General features: G+C 42.5%; 1 protein-coding gene across 2 annotated transcripts in view; it reads right to left on the minus strand.

The window, feature by feature from the left end:
- MED13L (mediator complex subunit 13L) overlaps positions 1-19,663 on the minus strand; it is a 244,806-nt gene that overhangs the window by 22,862 nt on the left and 202,281 nt on the right. Inside the window, exons 10-19 of one of the 2 annotated variants that reach the window (XM_090290784.1) lie at positions 18,079-18,810; positions 17,031-17,256; positions 15,937-16,042; positions 15,499-15,623; positions 12,798-12,897; positions 9,659-9,876; positions 9,146-9,351; positions 4,782-5,719; positions 804-983; positions 32-255 (exon numbers count right to left, since the gene is read on the minus strand). In XM_090290784.1, the coding sequence (XP_090146910.1) occupies positions 32-255; positions 804-983; positions 4,782-5,719; positions 9,146-9,351; positions 9,659-9,876; positions 12,798-12,897; positions 15,499-15,623; positions 15,937-16,042; positions 17,031-17,256; positions 18,079-18,810 (3,055 nt within the window). Of the gene's footprint in view, positions 1-31; positions 256-803; positions 984-4,781; positions 5,720-9,145; positions 9,352-9,658; positions 9,880-12,797; positions 12,898-15,498; positions 15,624-15,936; positions 16,043-17,030; positions 17,257-18,078; positions 18,811-19,663 lie in introns of both variants that reach the window. The other variant, XM_090290783.1, reaches the window with a different exon arrangement.

Below are 19,663 nucleotides of genomic sequence, written 5' to 3' on the forward strand. Positions count from 1 at the left end.
TTTATAGAAACTCTGCTCAGATCCCTCTCACCTCATATACAGCGCTCAAGTCCCTGAAGAAAGTTTTGGCTCCTTCGAGCAAGGCCTCATTTTCCGGACACACCACAATGTAGGCGACATCCCGGTGGCCCCCGTATGGGTCCAACAGCAGCCTCTCCCAGAACGGCAAGGAGAACGGCGAGATGGTGAGGAAGTCCTTGTCGTAGCCCACCAGCAGGGTGGGGATGGGCAGCGGCTCCGGAGACTCTTCCGAACCTGAAGCGACACTGCAGTTCAGGACGGGGCCTGACGGCCTGTTTCCCACAGCCTGGCCAATTTAGACGTTCCTGGGGCATCCGTCTTAATTCTGGCCTTACGATACTTTTAAATATTTTCCAAATCCTCGCATTAAATGGCCGCAGATGAAGAACTTAACTAAATGAGTCAGACCATGGTTATAAAGGCTCAGTAAAATCAGGGGGCAGAGTAAAGCAAGTTAAAGTCCCCTTTCCAAGCCTCACCACATCGCCCCCTCTGTCCCTGACTATGAAGTCCATCCAAATGAAAACGCAACGAGGGTCAGGAAGACGAGAGCCTAATACACACTCTGCTCAGGGGTTCTTTTCCCCGCTGACCCTGACTATGCCACCAACACTTAGAAAACGTGACTTCAGTGCTGCTTTTGGAAAACAGAGAGACCATGAAACTTAAGGGTCATTGAGAAAAAGATTCTATTTCGCCAGTGAAGCAAGGACGCAACAGTAACTAACACTGCCCTTCGTGGAACAGAAAGGGGAGAGGAGCTCAGACGGGGAGGACAGTACCGTAGGTGCCCCGGCCTGCCATTTTGTGGAACTGCTGCCAGGTGAGTGGTCCCTGCACATGCTGGATGTTCTCCCAGGTCCTGCCCGTGCGTTTCTTCTGGATGGCGTCTTGGAGAAAGGGCTGCAGGGACAACAGCATACGGACCACATCTTGGGAGGAGAGCATGCTGATGTCCAGCACTAGAACAGACAGTAAATGAAAAGAAACAAAAATCATAAAGGAGGACTAGACTGGCACTCTTCTCTGCTATTTTATTTTTGTTTAAAACTTTTTAAAATTTATTTTTAGAGAGAGGGGGAAGGGAGGAACAAACAGAGGGAGAGAAATATTGGTCAGCTGCCTCCTGTGCACCCCCAAGTGGGGACCTGGCCTGCAACTCAGGCATGTGCCCTGACCGGGAATCGAACTGTGACTCTTCAGTTCTCAGGTCGATGCTCAAAACACTGAGCCACACCAGCCACGGTGCTTGCCATCATTTTGGACCGCAGTTCAAGTCCATGACAAAGACATTGGTGGTAGTCTCTTTTTAGTAGATCCTAAAATACTTGACTTAGGAGTCAATAGGGAAGATATTCTTGTGCTAAAGTGGAAAAAGTAGTTTATTATTGGAAATAACACGAGAAAATAGGTTACTCTATTTAAATAAAGAGGTTAACTGTACTAGTGCTTGAAAGTGGAAAGATGGATAGACCTGACTTTTTAAAATCATACAATGTTTCCAAGGTTGTTCACTAGAGCTGCAAACATTTCTTAATTATTGTATAACTTTAATTTATAAACATCAATGGTTTGATTTTGTGGTAAGGGGGAAAAGGGAACTTAAAAGCTTTTGAAAACTTTAAAAAATGCTCTTACTATAAAATATTTTCACAAAATGCAAAATGCATGACGGAGAAGAAACCCTTCCACGGAGAGAAGACAACCACAGCAGACGCAACGACAGGACAGTATACAGAAGAAGGGAGGGGATTCACCAGAACAAATATTCTCCCTGCTGGCAGGAGGGCTTCTTAATCTAGAATGTGAAAAACTTCTGAAACTATGCAAAACTGCATGCACACGGGCATGAACGTGTTTATTTGTTTCCCAGGAGAAAAGGTTCGTAATGCTCATCAAATTCTCAAAACGATCTGCAAGAACTAATTAAGTTCAAGGTGACCGGCTATGAATCTGCACAGCTGGGTTCCTGAAGACCTTTCCTTCCTCTTACTTTCCTAGCTGATTAGGAAAGGGGCAGGGATGAAAATCTAAGACTTATCTATGAAAGAAATCTGAAACACAGGATACTCAGGGCTCTTAGAGACATTTAAGATTATGTCCTTAAATCAAACATCGGTTACAAATTGGTGGGCCACAGAGTTATTTTTAATTCTCCAGGAAATTTCATGCACCAGTATGGATTTCTAGCTTCTCTTAAGAACCAGGAGACCTGGCAACCCTGGGGCCGAGACCATAATCCTGCACAGCCACCAGGCGCTGGAGCCAAGGAACAGCCGTCCCCTTCGGACTTCTCCACAGTCCCCTCTGCTGCCTGCCAGAGGCCGCAGCAGTGTTAATTATCTTTAATTTCAAGCCTGTGCTGCTTCTTCTTTCTTACAAGTAAAGAAAACAGTAATGTACGTCTTGCAGCATGGCTTTATCAAAAGTAGGAAAATGACAGACCAAGAGAACCAGATTAAAAGCAGACATAATTGTCTGTCAACCCCATTCCTGTGCATACAAAACAGAACGTGTGCTGTGGAAGAACGCAATTCAGCGCATTGCTGTTTGCAAACCTGGCTGCCCGCCTCACTCGTTTACATGATGTCTAGTACTTTCAAGCACCTGAATTTGGAACCCACGCCTCCCCTGCAATAAAAGGTGCTGTTCTTCACATCCAGATGTGTCACTACTGTTCCTCCCACACAGATTGCTTTTCTGTCTGGAGGTCACTATCTAGTAAAAGGAACCACCGAGATATCATCCACATTTCTTTAGGGGAAAGAATGTCCTTTCTTTACTTCATAAATTCATCCAGCAGACATTAATTAAAAGCCTGTAAGTATAGGTGCTCTGCTTAAACCTAAGCAGTCATAAAAATGAGTGTGACTTTTGAACACTTCCTTAGGAGTCTCCACTTCCAAGGAGTGTCCCTGTTTGGCCCGTGCAGAATACACCTGCCATTCGCTACTCCACTGATCTCTGTCCTCTGGGCAGGCTTTTATTGTTCCAGAGTTCAAACCACATTTATGAAGCTGCCATAACCTTCTCCCCTACGAGGCTGACAGCTGCTCAGAAGCAGAGTCCACGTCTCATTCACGCACTCCCTCTGGCCTGGCCTCTGCTCCCCCCACTTTACGGCGACAGCTCTCCCTGCCCGTACAAGACCACCCTTCACCTTAAAAGCTCAGCTGCACCTCGGTGCTCGCTGACGCCACTCTCCTGGAAGTGCGGCAGCGCGGCAGAGCTCAGCAAGCCTGTGCCAGGCCCTCCCCTTGCTCCCCACTTTCCTCCTCCGTGCCCCTGACTTGGTAGCTAGGCGCCCACTACCCCCTGCCCCCGAGCACCGGGCCCCTCAGGTTCCAAATGTCTACCTGACAGCTTTACCTGGGTATCTCAAAAGGATCTTTAAAATTTCCAAAACCCAATTTATGAACTTTATCCTCAGACCTGGTCTACCTCCCTCGGAATGACCCCTCTGTCTGTCCAGGGATACAAGTCACAAACCTGGGTATCTTCCTTAACATCTCACTCCCTCTGAGACCCCCCCACCCCGAAGCCCAACCCATTTCCAAGTCCTGCAGCACTGCTTCCTGAGCATCTTTTGAATGTTTCCATTTCTTTGCTATTTTCTTTGCTAAGTTCTTTGCTAAGACACTCATCAAGCCATTGTTTCTTACCTGGTCTACTACAGTATCTCCCTAGTCACCCCAAACCTATTCTAATCCACAGCCCTCGTTGGGGTAAGAGTACTTTTATTTTCTGTTTTAATATAATCTGATGTCAATGCCTCTTCATAAAACCCACCAATGACTTGTTAGGGCTCTCTGAATCCTCAGCACGTCTCACCCAGCCCTGCCTGGCCTCTATTCATTTCTCTGAAGGCCCCAAGCTCTGTGTAATTCTGAGCCTTCACACTTGCCACTCCGTCTGCCTGGGACACAAGTCCTTGCTTCCCACCTTCTTTACCAAGTTAATCTGCACTCATCATTGAGGTCTCAGATGTCACCACCTTTTCAGGAAAGTCCTCCCTGACCTCCAGCCCAGGGTGGCTCTCCTACTCCATGCTTTCATCACTAGCAATGGTTTTTGATAATGTGCATTGGTGTAATTATGCCCATTTTCCAGAACACACTAGAAATTCCCCTGCAGGCAGGCACCTTGTCTGTGTCCGTCACCATTTAATCCCGCAGGATGCACCACACTGCTGCTAGTGAATGAATAAGGGAAGGACAGAGCAAGTTGCTTGGCACTCTGAGAGCTGAACTCCAGAAATGTTCGCCAACTGGAGCTTTCCCTACTAGAAGGGCCAGTGACAGGACCCAGTGACCACAGCACCGACAGCAGAGAGGAAGTACTGAGAAACCAGAGGAAGGAGAAAATACACCGTAACCAAGGCTATAAAACTATATATGATTCTAAAGTAGCACGGAAACTTGACCTAGAAGAATGAGTGGATTTAAACATGAAAGGGTGCCTGAATTATGAGTTTGTATACTCTGGAAGACTCTGGTACTCTGCAGTCACAGATTTCCAATATGAAATGCCTCTGTGAAGTAATACAAGAGGAAATTTTCACTAAATGATCACTCCTCTCCAAAGGTGTTTCGATAGAAAACATTCCTCCAGTCCTTAACTTTAGGATGATATGAACATAGCTCCCACTTTAGCTGTCTTATTTTGGAAGACATGAAAGGTAGAATCCCGTCCGAGAGCAAAGTGAGGGGAGCGCAGGAGCAACCACACCGAGACCCCCCCGCAGGGCACCGGGCACCTACCGTTGCTGTGCGGCCAGGAGTGCACGGTGGCGCTTCTCACCAGCGCTTCATCCACTTTCCCCCCCGTGGGGTTGTCCACGTACTGCCGGCCCTGCTCCAAGGCATTAAAGCATTCCGTCCAGTAATCATTGTTATCTGCTTGCACCCGGTCGTAACTCCAGCTCACGCAGGGGAGAGTTTGGCGACTGTTAGAGGAAATGTAGTCCAGGAAACTCAGCGAAGCGAAAGGCTGCGTGTGTTGGTTCTGGAGGAGGAGGAGGAGGCTGGTAGGTGGCTCCTGGGGCTTTCTGGCTGCCTCCATCTGAGGAAGGAAGGTGGTCTGACACATCATCAGGCGCCTCTCTGCAGCCTGACCAATGTCGGAATTCTTCCCAAAAATATCCAACTCATCTTCCAGGAAGAGTCCTGAATTGTAGCCAAGTTTGCGATTCATGATCGCGCTAAACCCACAGGTACAGCGGTACTGGTCCTCGTTGGAAGAGTCGGGGATGTAAAGCCCGACATCTGCCCCTTTGATGTTCATATTGCAGGCACAGATGCAACAGCTGTCGAAGTTCCTGTCTTTAAAGATGTTCATCACAGAGTCCGAGAGAATCAGGGTGACGTAGAGGCTGTGGGCTTCAGGAATTGGCTGCATGGTGGCAGGCTCCACAGAGTTAAGGGGCCGCGTGGTGGAGGGGGTAGAGGCTGGTGACCCCTGATCGGTGCTGTCATACTTAACAGACCCTTGACCACTGGCAGTGCCCCCGCCTCTGGGAGTTCTTGGGGTCCTGGGGGTTCGTGGCGTGGGAACAGAGAAGCGAGGGGTTGCTGGCGATGGCAGAACACCTGCTCCACTGTTGCTGGCCGGGGCAGCGCTGTTCAGCGTCACGGGTGTGTTCATCTGCGGCGTGTTCAGATAGTCTGGGTCTGCTAGGCTCCCGACGCTAGGCACATTACTGCAACGAGAATCGGAGGCCCGTCACAGACGCTGGAGCACTCACCACCACCCTGACCTGGCCTGGGCGTTTCTTAGCACTTATGCATGCTATCACTTGATATACTCAATTTTCTCTTAAAAACATATAAAAGGATTCAAAGGAGTCAGTGCAGTATTTGAGAAAGCAAAAAACAAGGAGTGAATAATAAATCACTTCCCTTCTACTTATTTCACATTTAAGCAATCCTCATCTTAATCTTTTAAAGGAACTTTTAGTATTTTTACAGAAAATGTGATGTTGGGTTTGGTCAATGTAATTCTGAAAATGACGACTACTAAATGGAACTTTAACACATGCGTTCAGATGTTAAATTAGCTAGAACACCATAGGATGAAATTTCCATCTAATTTGCAATTACATTTTTGTCATTTTTGGAAATCGGAAGTCTGCTGGCGTACTTGTTCTCTGAGGCTATAATCTATATATGACTCTAAAGGAGTTATAATCAAATGCACATGAAAATTTAACATTTTTCTAACTTTCAAAATGCAGTCCTATCTAGGCTTGCATTTTAATAGTAATGTCTGACCATGAGGGAATTCTATTTTAGGAAACCCACTGGCTGGTCCTACACTACCATTAATAAAAATATTACATACGCGGTTAATAGGCTTTACTATTAATTAGATGGTGGCACAAAAGTACACATATTGTATTATAATTTCCAAACTTATAAAATTTCTGTGGGGTGGAAGGCAATTCTAGTTCACTTGTTAATTTCAATATGCTGTGCATTGCCTATAGCACAATTATTTTTAGTTCCCAGATTTGAAAGCATTGTGCTATTTTCTCATAAGTAGTGACTTCTTTTTGGAATAACCACATAGAAAACAAAACAGAATCTGCAATGTTCTGCTGTTTTATTACTGAAGAAAATTTTTTTGATGTACATTCTTAAGAGATACATGCAAACCAGCATATGAGACCATTTTTTCCAATTAGAAAGTATCAAAAGAACACAGATTTTTTTAAGCTTAGTATTCTTTTAAAAGCTATTAATAATGTGCTTAAACTAATGTTCTTCCAATAAACTACATATTCATAAAGTAACAGCTCTTCAAATAATTTTCTTGTGATTTTTAATTAGCTATGCCTAAACGATCAGTCTGAAAATCCAAATCAGGCTCTGTAAAGAAATTTTAAATCAGAGGCACACTGGCATTTTTGAGCACAGATAAAAAATGACCCAGAAACCTTGATTAGTAATCACTGCTATTTCAAAGACCAAAATAATGTGTGTAATAATGATCTTTACTCTAATTGGACTCCTTTCAAAGTTTCCTGTTCAAGAAAATCCTAAAATTATTATGCAGTTCAGATCAGAAAAGAACGAGGACTACTAACGGAAAAGACTTTATAAATAATTAAATTGCTCACCTAAGTAGTAAGAATGGTTTATTCTATATTGTAACCTGATTTCTCCCAGTCAATAAAAACGAACTGAGTGCCAGTCCTATGCTAAGTGCTGGATGTTCAACAGTGAAAAAGAGGACGAAAAAAGTTAGCTCACAGTATGTGCGCTAGGCATCATGCAAACAATGCTGGTACACTGTGTGACTGCGTGTGACTGTGTGTGTATGTGTGTGTGTGTGTGTGTTGGGGGGGGTTTATGAGGGATGTCCAGAGCGATGGAAACCACAGCAGAAGGGTTTTGCATACCCCAGAACTGTGTTGTCCAATAAGGTAGGCACTAGCTCCACGTGCTAAATTTAAATTAACTTAAATAAAAGTAAAAATTTGGTCTTGATCTCAACTAGCCACACTTCACGTGGGACAGAGCTACAACATGAGGACAGCAGGTGCCCTATAAGAAGGACAGATACAGACACACAGAATTCTAGGAACAGTGGCAGCTTAGAATACCAAGAATCTTTCATGGCAAATAATAGATTCAATAGATCTAAACACAACGATCTAAATTATTTATTATTTAAAACTACCATACTACACTGGGTTTCATGTCAGTTTTTTTGAGGAGCCTATGTGTGTAGAGATTTCAAGTGTCAACTGGGTTTCGGAGGCCGCTGCACTGTCCGCTTGCTAACCCCTTCTGAGCTGGCCACCCCCATCTCTCGGTAAGTCAGCTACAGCAGGACTGGACCGCAGCCCCAGAAAGCAAGCCAGGCACTCGCACGCCTTCACCGCGCTGGGGAGTCGTCAGTTCCACAGCACTCTGACAGCCATTAGTTGTGGGGACCTTTCAAAATTCCGTGTGAGAAGTAGGGCAGGATGATCCATTTTAAAGGAGGGAAGACAGTCAAACAGAATAAACAAAAAAGGCAGGCTCCTCCGAGGGTTCTATGACACTCGTGATACCTTCCCAGGACTAGGGTTCTTTCATACTACTCCTCTGCCCCAGGTTTTCACTCCAATACTGACTTTACATACGTAAGCATAAAAGCCTGTCTGACGTGAAAGCTCATATCATCAAGATGGTTTTATATGAGGTCACAAATAAGTACCCCACAGACTGGATCTGTACCACAAATTTGCCTTATTGGCTTTCAAAATGCCACTTTGACTTAACTGACAACAAACTTTGAATTAACTGTCAACAGATTTCAAAAGGAAATTTACATAAAAATCCAGCCCTCCACAGTCTCCCACATTCCTGCCTGAACAACTAACTTGCTGCAATTAAATAGCAAATGTCTCTTTAAATGGGATGGACTCTCAACAGCTCATCCCAGATGCTGCTGGCACCTGCTGTCCCTCACAGTCCTCACAAAGACACTGTGCCAAGTCTTTTGCTTTATCTAGTCCATTTCATCCCCGTATCGCTTACCTGGTTCACAAAGAAATTGGAGTTTGTGGCCTTCTACTTAATAAGCATTTAAATTACTTTATTAAGAAGTTGGTAAGTCATACAGGAACCTGATTCTACACTGTTGATTTAAGTACATTTTCTGAACAGTATGAAATAGGTCCAAGCTACATTAAATACCTCCTTTTCCTTCCCCTATACCACAATTCTGTTGCTGCTTTCTTATATGATGCGGGGCGGGGTCAGTGACAGAGATACTGTCTATGTTAATACTTCGTTTTAAAGGGCCTTAAGTAAAAACATTTAAAAATCAGCAATTTACATAAAACAAAGTACTCACCACAACCCTCTCCCTAAAATATTACCAATCGAATCTAGTGCTTGATTCTGTAGTAAACACTGATTTGACATTGAATGAGTATGAACACCACGATTCTCTACACAACTAACCTTAATTTTTCCATATACATGAAATTTGGTTTAGAAAATAATGCAAATTTTCCACACAGAATAATGTGCACAGAAACATGAATGACCAGTACAAGTATCAAATATTATGCTGTCATAATTTTAAATAAATAGTTAATTGAGATAGAAATCCCACTACACACAGCACATACTTGTAGCCATCTCGAATGAAAGTGGCTGCGGGTGGCATGGGCAGTTGTTCGATTTTAGGAGGAATTGCCCACGAAGGCCGAAACAGACAGGCATCAGGTATCTTCAGAGGTAGCAGGCATTGGCTCGGCAACATCTTCAGTGGGGCAAACATGGAGGACCCCACAAAAGGTTGGTAAGTTGGAACTTTGTGCACATATGAGAAGTCCTACAACAACAAAATGGGGTTGGTGATAATGTTGGTAAACACCTCGGGACACAGCAGGGCAGTGACAAAAATGACTGTAACTCGGTATCTCTCTTATCTGATCAGTAGAAAATGCTACTGCAAAATTTCTGAATTAACCCAAAGATACTGTAATTAATATACCAAGCAATGTACCTCATGATCCAGGTCGGAGGATTCTTAGGAACTTATGTATATGTGCTATAAAGACAGTATTATTTTAAAGAAGATGCAGTGAATCTGCTTGAAAACCACTCCGGCTTGGTAAAGTTAATATACTGGCAGTTACCTTTATTTCCTCTGGCTTGGGACTTCCTAAGCCGTCTTCCACTTCCATTTTGAATTCAGTGAGTTGTGCTGAAACCATACTGACCATAGGACTCTCCATCATGCCTAATGCTGTCACTGTCTCTGAACTGATTCCGTCTTTATAATTCATCACAGGAGAAAATGCAGGGTGCTGTTCCAAAGAAGGAGGGGTGGGGAACATCCTTTGTAGGTCTGCAACTGCTGGAAGGAAGGAAGGAAGGAGAAAAGAAAAGGAACCATTTTTTTAAACAGGCAGGACTTATAATACAAAAAAAATCCCAGTTCATAGCCAGGAACCCTATTTGGCATCAGAAAAAATGCTAATTGAACGGTCAGATCAGTTACACAGTAGAATACTAATAATGGACATCTCAAAGAAGAAGGCCATCAGCAGAAAGTTACACTTTCCTGGGAATTTATCACTGTCCTCTTGATCCTTTATGATTTGGCCTCACATTAATTAAGTGAACAAAGTCTAAGAGTACATGTAATGAAATTCTAGTTGTGGTTGTGAGATTTGGCCACTAGAGGGTGCCCTGTACAGCAGATTCATTTATAAATCTGGAGCCACAACTTTTGAGTCAGTGATTTGGAATGGCATCTGTTGTCCTAATTTCCAATCATGATGCTCTTTTTAGCAACCTCAACGTTTAAACAGGCACATAGGAGCCACTGAATAGATGATGATGTGACTTCTAGCTCTGAATCAGAAATTAACAAAGGAGATGGCATTGCGCTCTCCCCTGGGCTAGAGTCTAAGGCACAGCTGTCTGGAGGAGCAGCAGCTATTCCACAGCCCAGGTGCCCCCAGCACAGCACTGCTATGCTCAGGTCGCGTCCCCTCTTGGGACCTCAGATCCTTCATCGAAAAAGGAAGGCTTCATTAGATGTGTGATTCTCACCAGGCTTTGCTTCATTCCTTTGTCTATGGGGGGAGGGGAAAGCCTCTACCATACAGAGGCAGAAAAAAGGTAAAAGTATCTCTGGATTCAATAATTTTCACAATGTTTCGTAGTTGAACAATTATGAAATTCTGAATAATTTACCCTTTATTGGCCTTGGGTACTTAATTTGATATTAAACTATACCTACTGTATTTTACTTTCTTCATTATTACAATCTCAAATGAGTAATTACGGACCTATCCTGTCCAGCTCAGGATCCACTGGCCTCATGTGCCTATGGAGCGCGCAAAACGGGGCCTTTCCCAAGTGAGATGTGCCTGTGTGTGTAAAACATACACCAGGTTCCAAAAACTTAGTACGAAAAAGAATGTAAAATATATCAATATCTTTTACACCGATTACTTGTAAAATGACACTATTTTGGATACTGTCATTATCTAATATGTATTGTTAAAATTAACTTTATTTTTTTAAAGGTACCTAGTAGAAAATTTAAAATTCCGTGTGTGGATCTCACTTGTGGCTCACCCTGTATTTCTGCTGGATGGTGGTGTTGTCCTAGACATTATATTTTATGTCTGTCTCTCCACCCCGACGTACAGCAAAGCTATTGCCATGCTGTTTTCATTGTTGTGTCTAGGGGGGAAATCCTGTGTGTACACCCATATACATGTATACTTTGTACACACCAAAGCAATTTGCTTGAATCTTATATATCTGTATTTTCCTGATGCTAATGTTTTTGCTACATTTCAAATTCATTATTTTTACAAACTGTACTTTATCATAAAATATTGAGGAGCTTCCTTTTAAAATACCCATGTTGAATAAAAAATGAGGGAAATAATAAGAGTACACCACCTACCCTACTGGGCAATGACACTAACCACAGGATGGTCTGTGAGTGAATCAGCTTGGACAAGTTATCAGACGTGTTAACATGTAACATTGCCACATGCCACTTAATGTCAAAAAGACAAGAGGATTAACTGGTATAATACAAGAAAAAAAAGTCATTCATCTGATACAGTCCATGTCCATCTACTTTAATACTGGGTCTTTTAATCTGTGAGTTCCATGTTTGTAAAATTCTGCAGTGCAGAGTAATAAAAAAAAGAAAAATGTTTAATTAAAAAAACTACAGCAACTGGCTCGCTATCATTATTCATTTTCATACATGTCATGCTTGAGAAAGCTCTGCATATTTTAAAAAGCTATGGATCTACTAAAGCTGTCAAAACCCAATCTCTGTGTATCTCACACGTCTACATCTGAGCAAAGCAGCTCTACATTTATAGTCTCATAAAACTTTCTGACTCGTCCCTATGACAGGGTGGTTTTTCCCCTCAATTTGCTCTCATTACCAGCTACAGTTAATGAGAAGGTATTAAAGAATGATTTGCAATAGGATTATGTTTCTGCTTCAAAGTATCCACACAAGCTAATCTGACTTTCTTTTCTCCTGTAGAATAATGTGAGTTCTTAGGGTAAAGAATAAGTAGTGCCCTGGCTGGTGTGGCTCAGTGGACTGAGCACTGGCTTGCAAACGAAAAGATCGTCAGTTCGATTCCCAGTCAGGGCACATGCCTGGGTTGTGGGCCAGGGTGAGAGGCAACTGATCAATGTTTCACACACTGATGTTTCTCTCCCTCTCTTTCTCCCTCCCTTTCCCTCTCTCTAAAAGTAAATAAATAAAAATGTTTACAAAAAACAGTAACAAGGAAAAAGGAAGTTTCTCTTCTTGTCAGCATACATAATATTGATCTCAAAAGGAACCACAAAAACTTCAGTATAAATCAGGTTAAAAAAAAAAAAAAAAACCCACAGAAAACAAACAGTACTCATCTTTGTGTGAATCAATTTTATGAAAATTAAAACATTTTATGCAAGTTCTTACAGTGGAATGATCATTCTGGAAAATCACTGTGCACTAGGAAAGGGCTATTAGAAAAACAAACCTAGAACATGTTTTCCACATTTTAACCCATAAAAGTTCATTCCTAATTTGAAAACAAAGGGCAAAAGAATTCAAATTAAGATGGTCTCTTAGCTGCCTGCCATCTTAGGGATGCCAATCTATACAAGCTTAATTCATAGTTAGTATTTTGTTAAAAGAAAATAAAAAAGGAGGGGGATGTCAGATAAGGCACCATTGAGCATGCTATTACATGCATGACACCACTAGTAAGCCCACGCTCAGTTTCCTTTCCTTACTTGGTGGGTAAGGAACAGCAGCTCTCCCATCCTTCCCAAGAGGTCGGTCTTCAGTCCCAACCACAGGCATTTTTGATGAACGAAGTGCAGGTGATGCAGCCTAAGACCAGAAAAGATGCTTCCTTATTAAGCGCTCACAGGTGAACTTCCAGCAGTACCAGAGGACAGTGAGATAAAGGACATGGCACAAGCTTCTCGAGTGTGAGGGCCTGTGTGACGGAGCCTCGCAGGACCGGGTGAGGGCAGGCTGTGTCGTCAAAGCAGAGCTTGCAGACTGCAAGCAGATCTCCCCTCCCAGATCATCAGGGAGGACTTTCAGGAACACAACAATTACATTAGGTTGGTGCCTCCAGTACTAATTGGCTATCAGTCTGGTTTTTCTTCTGTTTGGGGGAAAAGCAGCTAAAAGAGATGACCTCAAGCCCTCTTAAACAATTATTTTATTTTTCATCACACACACACAAAAGATATATCATCTTCTCCTATTTTCACAGTGCCTATTCATCTTTGTAAAAAAATAACCCTAGCTCATAAAATATTGAAATATACACAGAAGGACTTTTTTTGTGGTTATTGTTGTTGAAAACAAATAGTCTCTTAGTAGGCAAGGTTATCTTTAACAACTCAAATAAATCGGTGGCAAGAGAAAATAAAATAAAGCAAAATAAAACAAAGATCCTCACAAGCAGAAGACCTTTTATCTATGTATACTCATTCAATGGCAGAGAGTTAAAACGTAACATTAAATTCAAAGACATCTGAGATGAAAACTTTGACAACGGCATCCCAACACCAGATATCACTGAAGTGAATTAGCAAAACGAGTCTAAGGTAGACTCTTCCCGTGATTAAATGCCAGGGTGAAAATCAGAGTCAAGTACAAACAGTTATCCCAGAGAAACAAAAATCAGATTGAAAATGTTCAGCTCTCCTTGTACAGTGACATTACTAAATATATTCAAGAAACACAGTAAACACTGCTTCGGTCAGCCCGACAGCAGCTGGTGGTTCACACAGAGAGTAAGTACAAGGGCTCACAGCCACTGGGGGCAGCGACCACGAACAGCACCGAGCTATTCCACAGTGCGTGCTTTTTTAATTCTTTCCTTACTTCTCCCTTTCTACTTTTTAAAATTCCTTGTCTTTTCATGCTTTGTTCCCACCATCACCAGCAAAGCACCTAACCATCAGGATCATTAAAACCAGTCCTAGGTAATGCTTGGCTTTAGGGAGATCGTCAAGTTAAAACGGAATTTCCCGTGCCTGGATCAGCAATAAGGGAATGTGTCCTTTCTCCTGCCAAAGTTTGCCACACCCTTTTCCTTCATTCAACCACTGCCTGCATTCAGGTTCTCAGGTGCTCCTGTCTCCTGTGTATCAGACTGATGAAAGCCAGCACGCACTTCCACCAGGTCAGTTCCTCTCTCAGCAGCCTTCAGCCGCATGTATTACCAGTTGAGTTCAAAGTCCACAGCACTGAGCATGGCTAAAACCCTTCCCAGTCCCATCAATCTTACCCATCACTCAGAAAACGGGCCAATGGAATGGTCTGGTCATTACCACCCAAAGCCCAGCTAGTTTATTCTTGTTGTATAACGAAGGCTCATTCCAGGCTCAAACAAATGTCCCTCCCCCGCATCCCACTAACCCAGTCTTCCCACATTACAAGTTATATCCACTCTTCGAGGCCATTACAAACTTATAATCTTCTAAGTACTTAAAATACTAATGATGTATAATATCTGTTAATCAGATACATTTTATTTTAAAGTGAGAAAGGGCTTTAGAAATCTGATTCCTACTCAACCTTCCATCCTTAAGTTAAAAACTGTTTGCTTGTCATTTTGTACTTGAGTGTCCAGCATCTTTAGATTCAAGTTACTCCCTTCACAGCAATAAGTATAATTTTAACTTTATTGATATGTTATTTCTCCTGAAGTCTGTGGGTGTTTCAAGTATAAGAATGGTAATTTAATGCTATTTGTATCCTCAAGTACCTGCCATAAAGGAACTAATCATCAAACGAATAACAAATATGTAAAATAAGTGAGTGGGAAGGAAGATAATACATAGAAGAAAAATAAGCTAATACATTTATTTCCTTGAAGAGAGGGCCTATCTTACTAACCTCTAGGTAGCTCAGAAATAACAGCACTTCTATTGGCTCAAAGGTACTGGACTGGAGAGGAGGAACAAGGACACATTTCCTGACTCAGCACTGCTGTTCTCCAAAGAATTCGAATTATTACCTGTCACTTGAATCACATGATGCCTTGTATTATTTAATTTCTTTGTGCATAAATTCTGTTTCGCTACTATAATGCCATAACCTTAAAAACTTTAGATCATACTTGTATATTTCTCAAATGTACAACTAAAGGGACTACATAATACATTTCTATTAGTCTTATTATATTTAAGAAGATTTTTAAAAACAAATTGAGAAAGATCTTAGTATTTACACCAGGAATAACATTAATAAAGAAAAGCCATCAACCAATAAAACCCAAGGAATGTTATAAACTACATTAATAACTATTTGAATCCTTTCATAATATAGAAATACTTTTTGAAGAACAGTCAAGAACCTGAACTAAAAGCCCCCAAGTTCAGCAGACCAAACCGTAAAGAAACACTGAGACACCAACATAAGTCCTTCCATTCACGAACATTTTTGTTTGTGTAGCTATGGCAGACTCACCCCAAGTTCATCGTCATCAGAATTATCAAAGATGTTGTCTAAATCATGCAGGGAAGGTGCCAAATCTGTCACCTGCGTAAGGCTACTGGAGCCAGCTCTGCCAGCAGCATTATCCTGCCGGACATCTGCGGAAAAGGAGACAGAAGACACAAAATGAGCCACTTCGTTAAGGGAGAAGAAATGAGGAGAAGACATGGATCTCAATGAGCAACACCTGCCTGCAAATTTTTTCCCTATGTTTCCAGTTAAATTTAGAGACAATTATTTCCAAATATGTTTATCAGTTTTGAAAGGAACTGAAAAACAAACTATGAAAAATATATTAAAGATGAGATCAAATTATTATTACAATAAGAAGGTAATTTTAAATTGAGAAGCATCTCCCTCACATTTTATTTTAGCAACAATCCAAGTGAGGCAAATAATCATTGTACACACCTGTTTTAGTAGCAGAACTGAAAATAGACATGGCATTTTTCCCATCAGGCACCGGCGTGGAATGACCTGGTGTAGTGACATCCTTGGTACCAAATCCGTCCTCTGACTGTATAATAAATTCAGCCAAACAAAACACATGAACACCAACCCAAAGTGTGGAATATGAGGGAGAACACAAAGCATTAGAGGGCAGAATGGAACTTGCTATGAGCACAAGTATGATAAATCATGGTCTATGCAACCAGAAGAAATAAAAGATATGTCCCTGTCCGTGAATTTAAACAGAATCAAAACCCCCACACTCTTCCCTCAAGCCTATGGAATATTCTGCGTCAGTCAGGGTTTTATGCCTAAATGGCACTGGTGGCATCTGATTACAGACCTGCCATGGTGTCAAAAGCTGCCTTTAACAACATTTTGGATACTGAATTATGGTTCGGGCTTTCTAGATCCAGATGGATCTCCGTAAAGGAGTCTAAGCAGCAGTCTCCTGGATTATACCGGCCTCTTTTAATGATCTTATTTCCTCTGTGCTAAAAACACTTCTTTAAATGGCCCAGGATTTTACAATGTTTTAAAATTTAAGGCTAAAGACAGCAGACACCCCCAGTGCTCATTTCTATGGCAATGAAATCAGCGAAATTGATACTGACATGGTCTAGAGAGGTGCTGATATTAACGCAGAGAGATACAGAGGAAAAGCGCTTGGCGCAGGAAACACAGTAAGCACTCAACAAACAGATACTGCTATCAACATTCTGTCTTTACATTTTGGGTCTTTTGGAATCATAATTAAAAGAAATAAATAGGGAGCATAGGCCACCAAGAATTAGCATATGAGAGGAAACATGCACTGTGCAAGCTATAGCCTGGAAAGCATGAGGCTTCGTTTATGTTCGGCCGACTTTTAAACAAAGGTGAGCCGTGACATGAAAGGGAACGATGCGCTGTTCGCTACAGCAGCACCAAGAGCATGGGTGGGGGACAGAGTGAGGCAAGACCATCTCAGACATTCTGCCCGCAGAGTTTCCCACGTGTGCTGCCTTGACACGGACTGAAACCGACACCGTGCTGGACTCTGTGGTAAACGGTACCTTATTCTTTTTCAGGGAATCTTTTTCCGCCCCTTGTTTGCATTTCTTGTTGGTTGTGAAGATGTATTTTATGTCGCCGTCCTCAAAGGTGTAGGGGTCGTTGACTTCTCCCAAACTGTCCCCAGGCGGCTGTGAGAGGGGCAGCGGGTCAAGGGCGTGGGGCGGCTGCGGCCGCGGCTGCTTGCCGTGCCAGATTTTAAACCGTTTATTGGGCTGTGCTAGGAGTCTAAGGGGGAAAATGAATGGTAAGTTAGACAATACACAGTAAACAGGTTAATGTCGTAAACAGAGAAGCATTTATGATTTAAAGCACTTGTAAAACAAACTATAAACTTAAAATCAATTCATCTACACAGAGAATTTTAGTGACTATATTCATAATTAAATAAAACTCAGTAGCCTTTGTCAGGAATGTAAGTTTTTGTCTCTGATTCCATGGATTCCACTTAAAAGCACAGATGGGCTCAGGACAGACGGTTCAGGTTCAAATTCCCATCTGTGTCACTCACTCACAGCGTGTCCCTGGTCTCTCTCTTAGCTATGAAATTGAAGTAGTTAATACGGTGGTGGTGAAGATTGGGATAGCCTGTGCAAACTGTTGAGAATGAGTAGCTCGAAAGCACTATAAATATTAAGTATTATTACTAGACAGATGATATGTAACTGAATACACACAAAGCCTTCCTTCAAAGTGTCAAGAAACAAAGAACGTACTGACTGCGACATGGAAAGTCTCATGAAGCTATATTCTTTGATTAACAAACAGCAGGCCCAAAACAAAGGAATGCTAGTATATTAAATGCCACAATGAGACCTTTATATGCCAACATGTTTAAATAATGACATGTGCTGTTAAACCCCGAGAACGACAAAGCATTGACTTTTAAACATTTTCCAAATGCAGTCTAGAAGGGTGAAGAAAAGCCTCTTTCATTTTGGATCTGAAGGTTTGGCTGAAAGAGGAGGAAGAAAGCCCCTGCTTCACGGGGCCGGGGGCCGGGGGCCGGGGGCCGGGGGCCGTGGCCTTCTTCGCGGAAAGCTGCCTTACCTTTGCAGTGCGGTGCTCTCCTGGCTGACCTCCGTTCTGGTATCCCACCTCTCACCCTGCAGCTCTGGGGGCCGGAACTGAACATCATCAATGGATGGGAGACGAAAACTGTGCCACCACTTATCCGATGACTCCAGGTTCGAGGGCCTAATCCCACAATATAAGGCTGTCTCGCTGACCTCTGCCATCAGAGGCAGTCTTTGGCCTACGAGGACAGTCCTGTCGTCCAGAGTAGACAACTGCTGGAGTTCTAGCCCATGTCCATACAGGGCTGGATTCACAGGGACAGATGGTGGGTCTAAACTCTCCGTTTCCTGACCTCGTGGCTGAGGGCTGAGTGTTGGTGGCAGAGGGGAAATAGGGGAATGAGGAGAATCCATAGGATTCAGATTCATTTGCTTGCTTGTATTTCTGGAAGGCACGGCCATTTGCTTATCATACTTCCTGCTGCTGGACACCTCTAAGGAGGAGTCTATCCCTGCCAGCCCTAGTTTCTGTCCCGGTGTCTCCTGTTCCATGCATAACTCCTCGGCCAAAGAGGGCCTATGGTGAAATGGTACCAAGGGTCTCTTTTGCAACTTGTCTCCCTTTTCCTGTCTTTCTGTTGTTTTGTGCTTAGAAGAAGCAGGAGGTGGTAAAGATGAAGATGATGATGGTCCTGCATTGAACCCTGGTTGAGATATTGTGGGAGGTCGATTGGGTCCTATGGCACAACGTTTTAAAAGTTTATGCCTGAAATGAGAATAAAAACGAAGTCAACAAATACAGAGATGAAAATAACCGCATCATTATAACATTACAAAAGAGATGCTTCTGACGAGGTTATGTCTTTTTAAGTACTCGTTAGATGCTCTAATACATCAGGAAGGACTTCAGGTGTTAATGATATTTTACTGACGAAAGACTGCGAAACACCCTGATGGGAAGTGACAAATCGATCACATACAAGTTAAGAACGTAAGAGATGGTCTTAAGAAACAAGCTCATACATTGCTAATCCCTACAAAATTACTGATTTGAAAAAAAATCCCCAAGTCTTTCAAATTTGGTGAGGGCCTCAGATAATCTATTCATACTACATCTTCAAGCCAAGAGTTATGGAATCATCTGCCAAAAAAAGCAAAAGAAAAAAAAAAGAAAAGGAAAGAAAGAAAAGCTTCCAGTTTCTATTTCACGACACTTTACTGACTCCAATATAGAATGGTTTCTACTGGCTAGTGGTGTTGCAAATCAGAAATAAAATAACTGCAACTCTTCCCTAAAGTGGGAAACCAAGCTAATGAGTACAGGGTGAATCCTAAGAACATGAAGAGCCTAAACATACTAGAAAACTTAGCTAAGAAAGAGGGGAAAAGACAACTTTGGATCTTACAGACACAAGTCAAAGTGGCACAAGTGAAAAATGCTGTTGTGAGAAGATGCACATCCAAAGGCCCATGAAGTGTCTAGGCAGGCAAGCCTGCTCGTACCCTCACACACTTCCTGGCAAGGAGAGCTGTGAGGAACTGCTCAGTAAGAGCCCTAGATGATGCCAAGGCTTAATCTGTGCAACCAAGTTATAGAGCAGGTCAGCTAGTTCCTCCCA

The sequence above is a fragment of the Furipterus horrens genome, unplaced genomic scaffold (assembly GCF_987537825.1).
Source record: "Furipterus horrens unplaced genomic scaffold, mFurHor1.1.pri manual_scaffold_11, whole genome shotgun sequence".
Lineage (NCBI taxonomy): Eukaryota > Metazoa > Chordata > Mammalia > Chiroptera > Furipteridae > Furipterus > Furipterus horrens.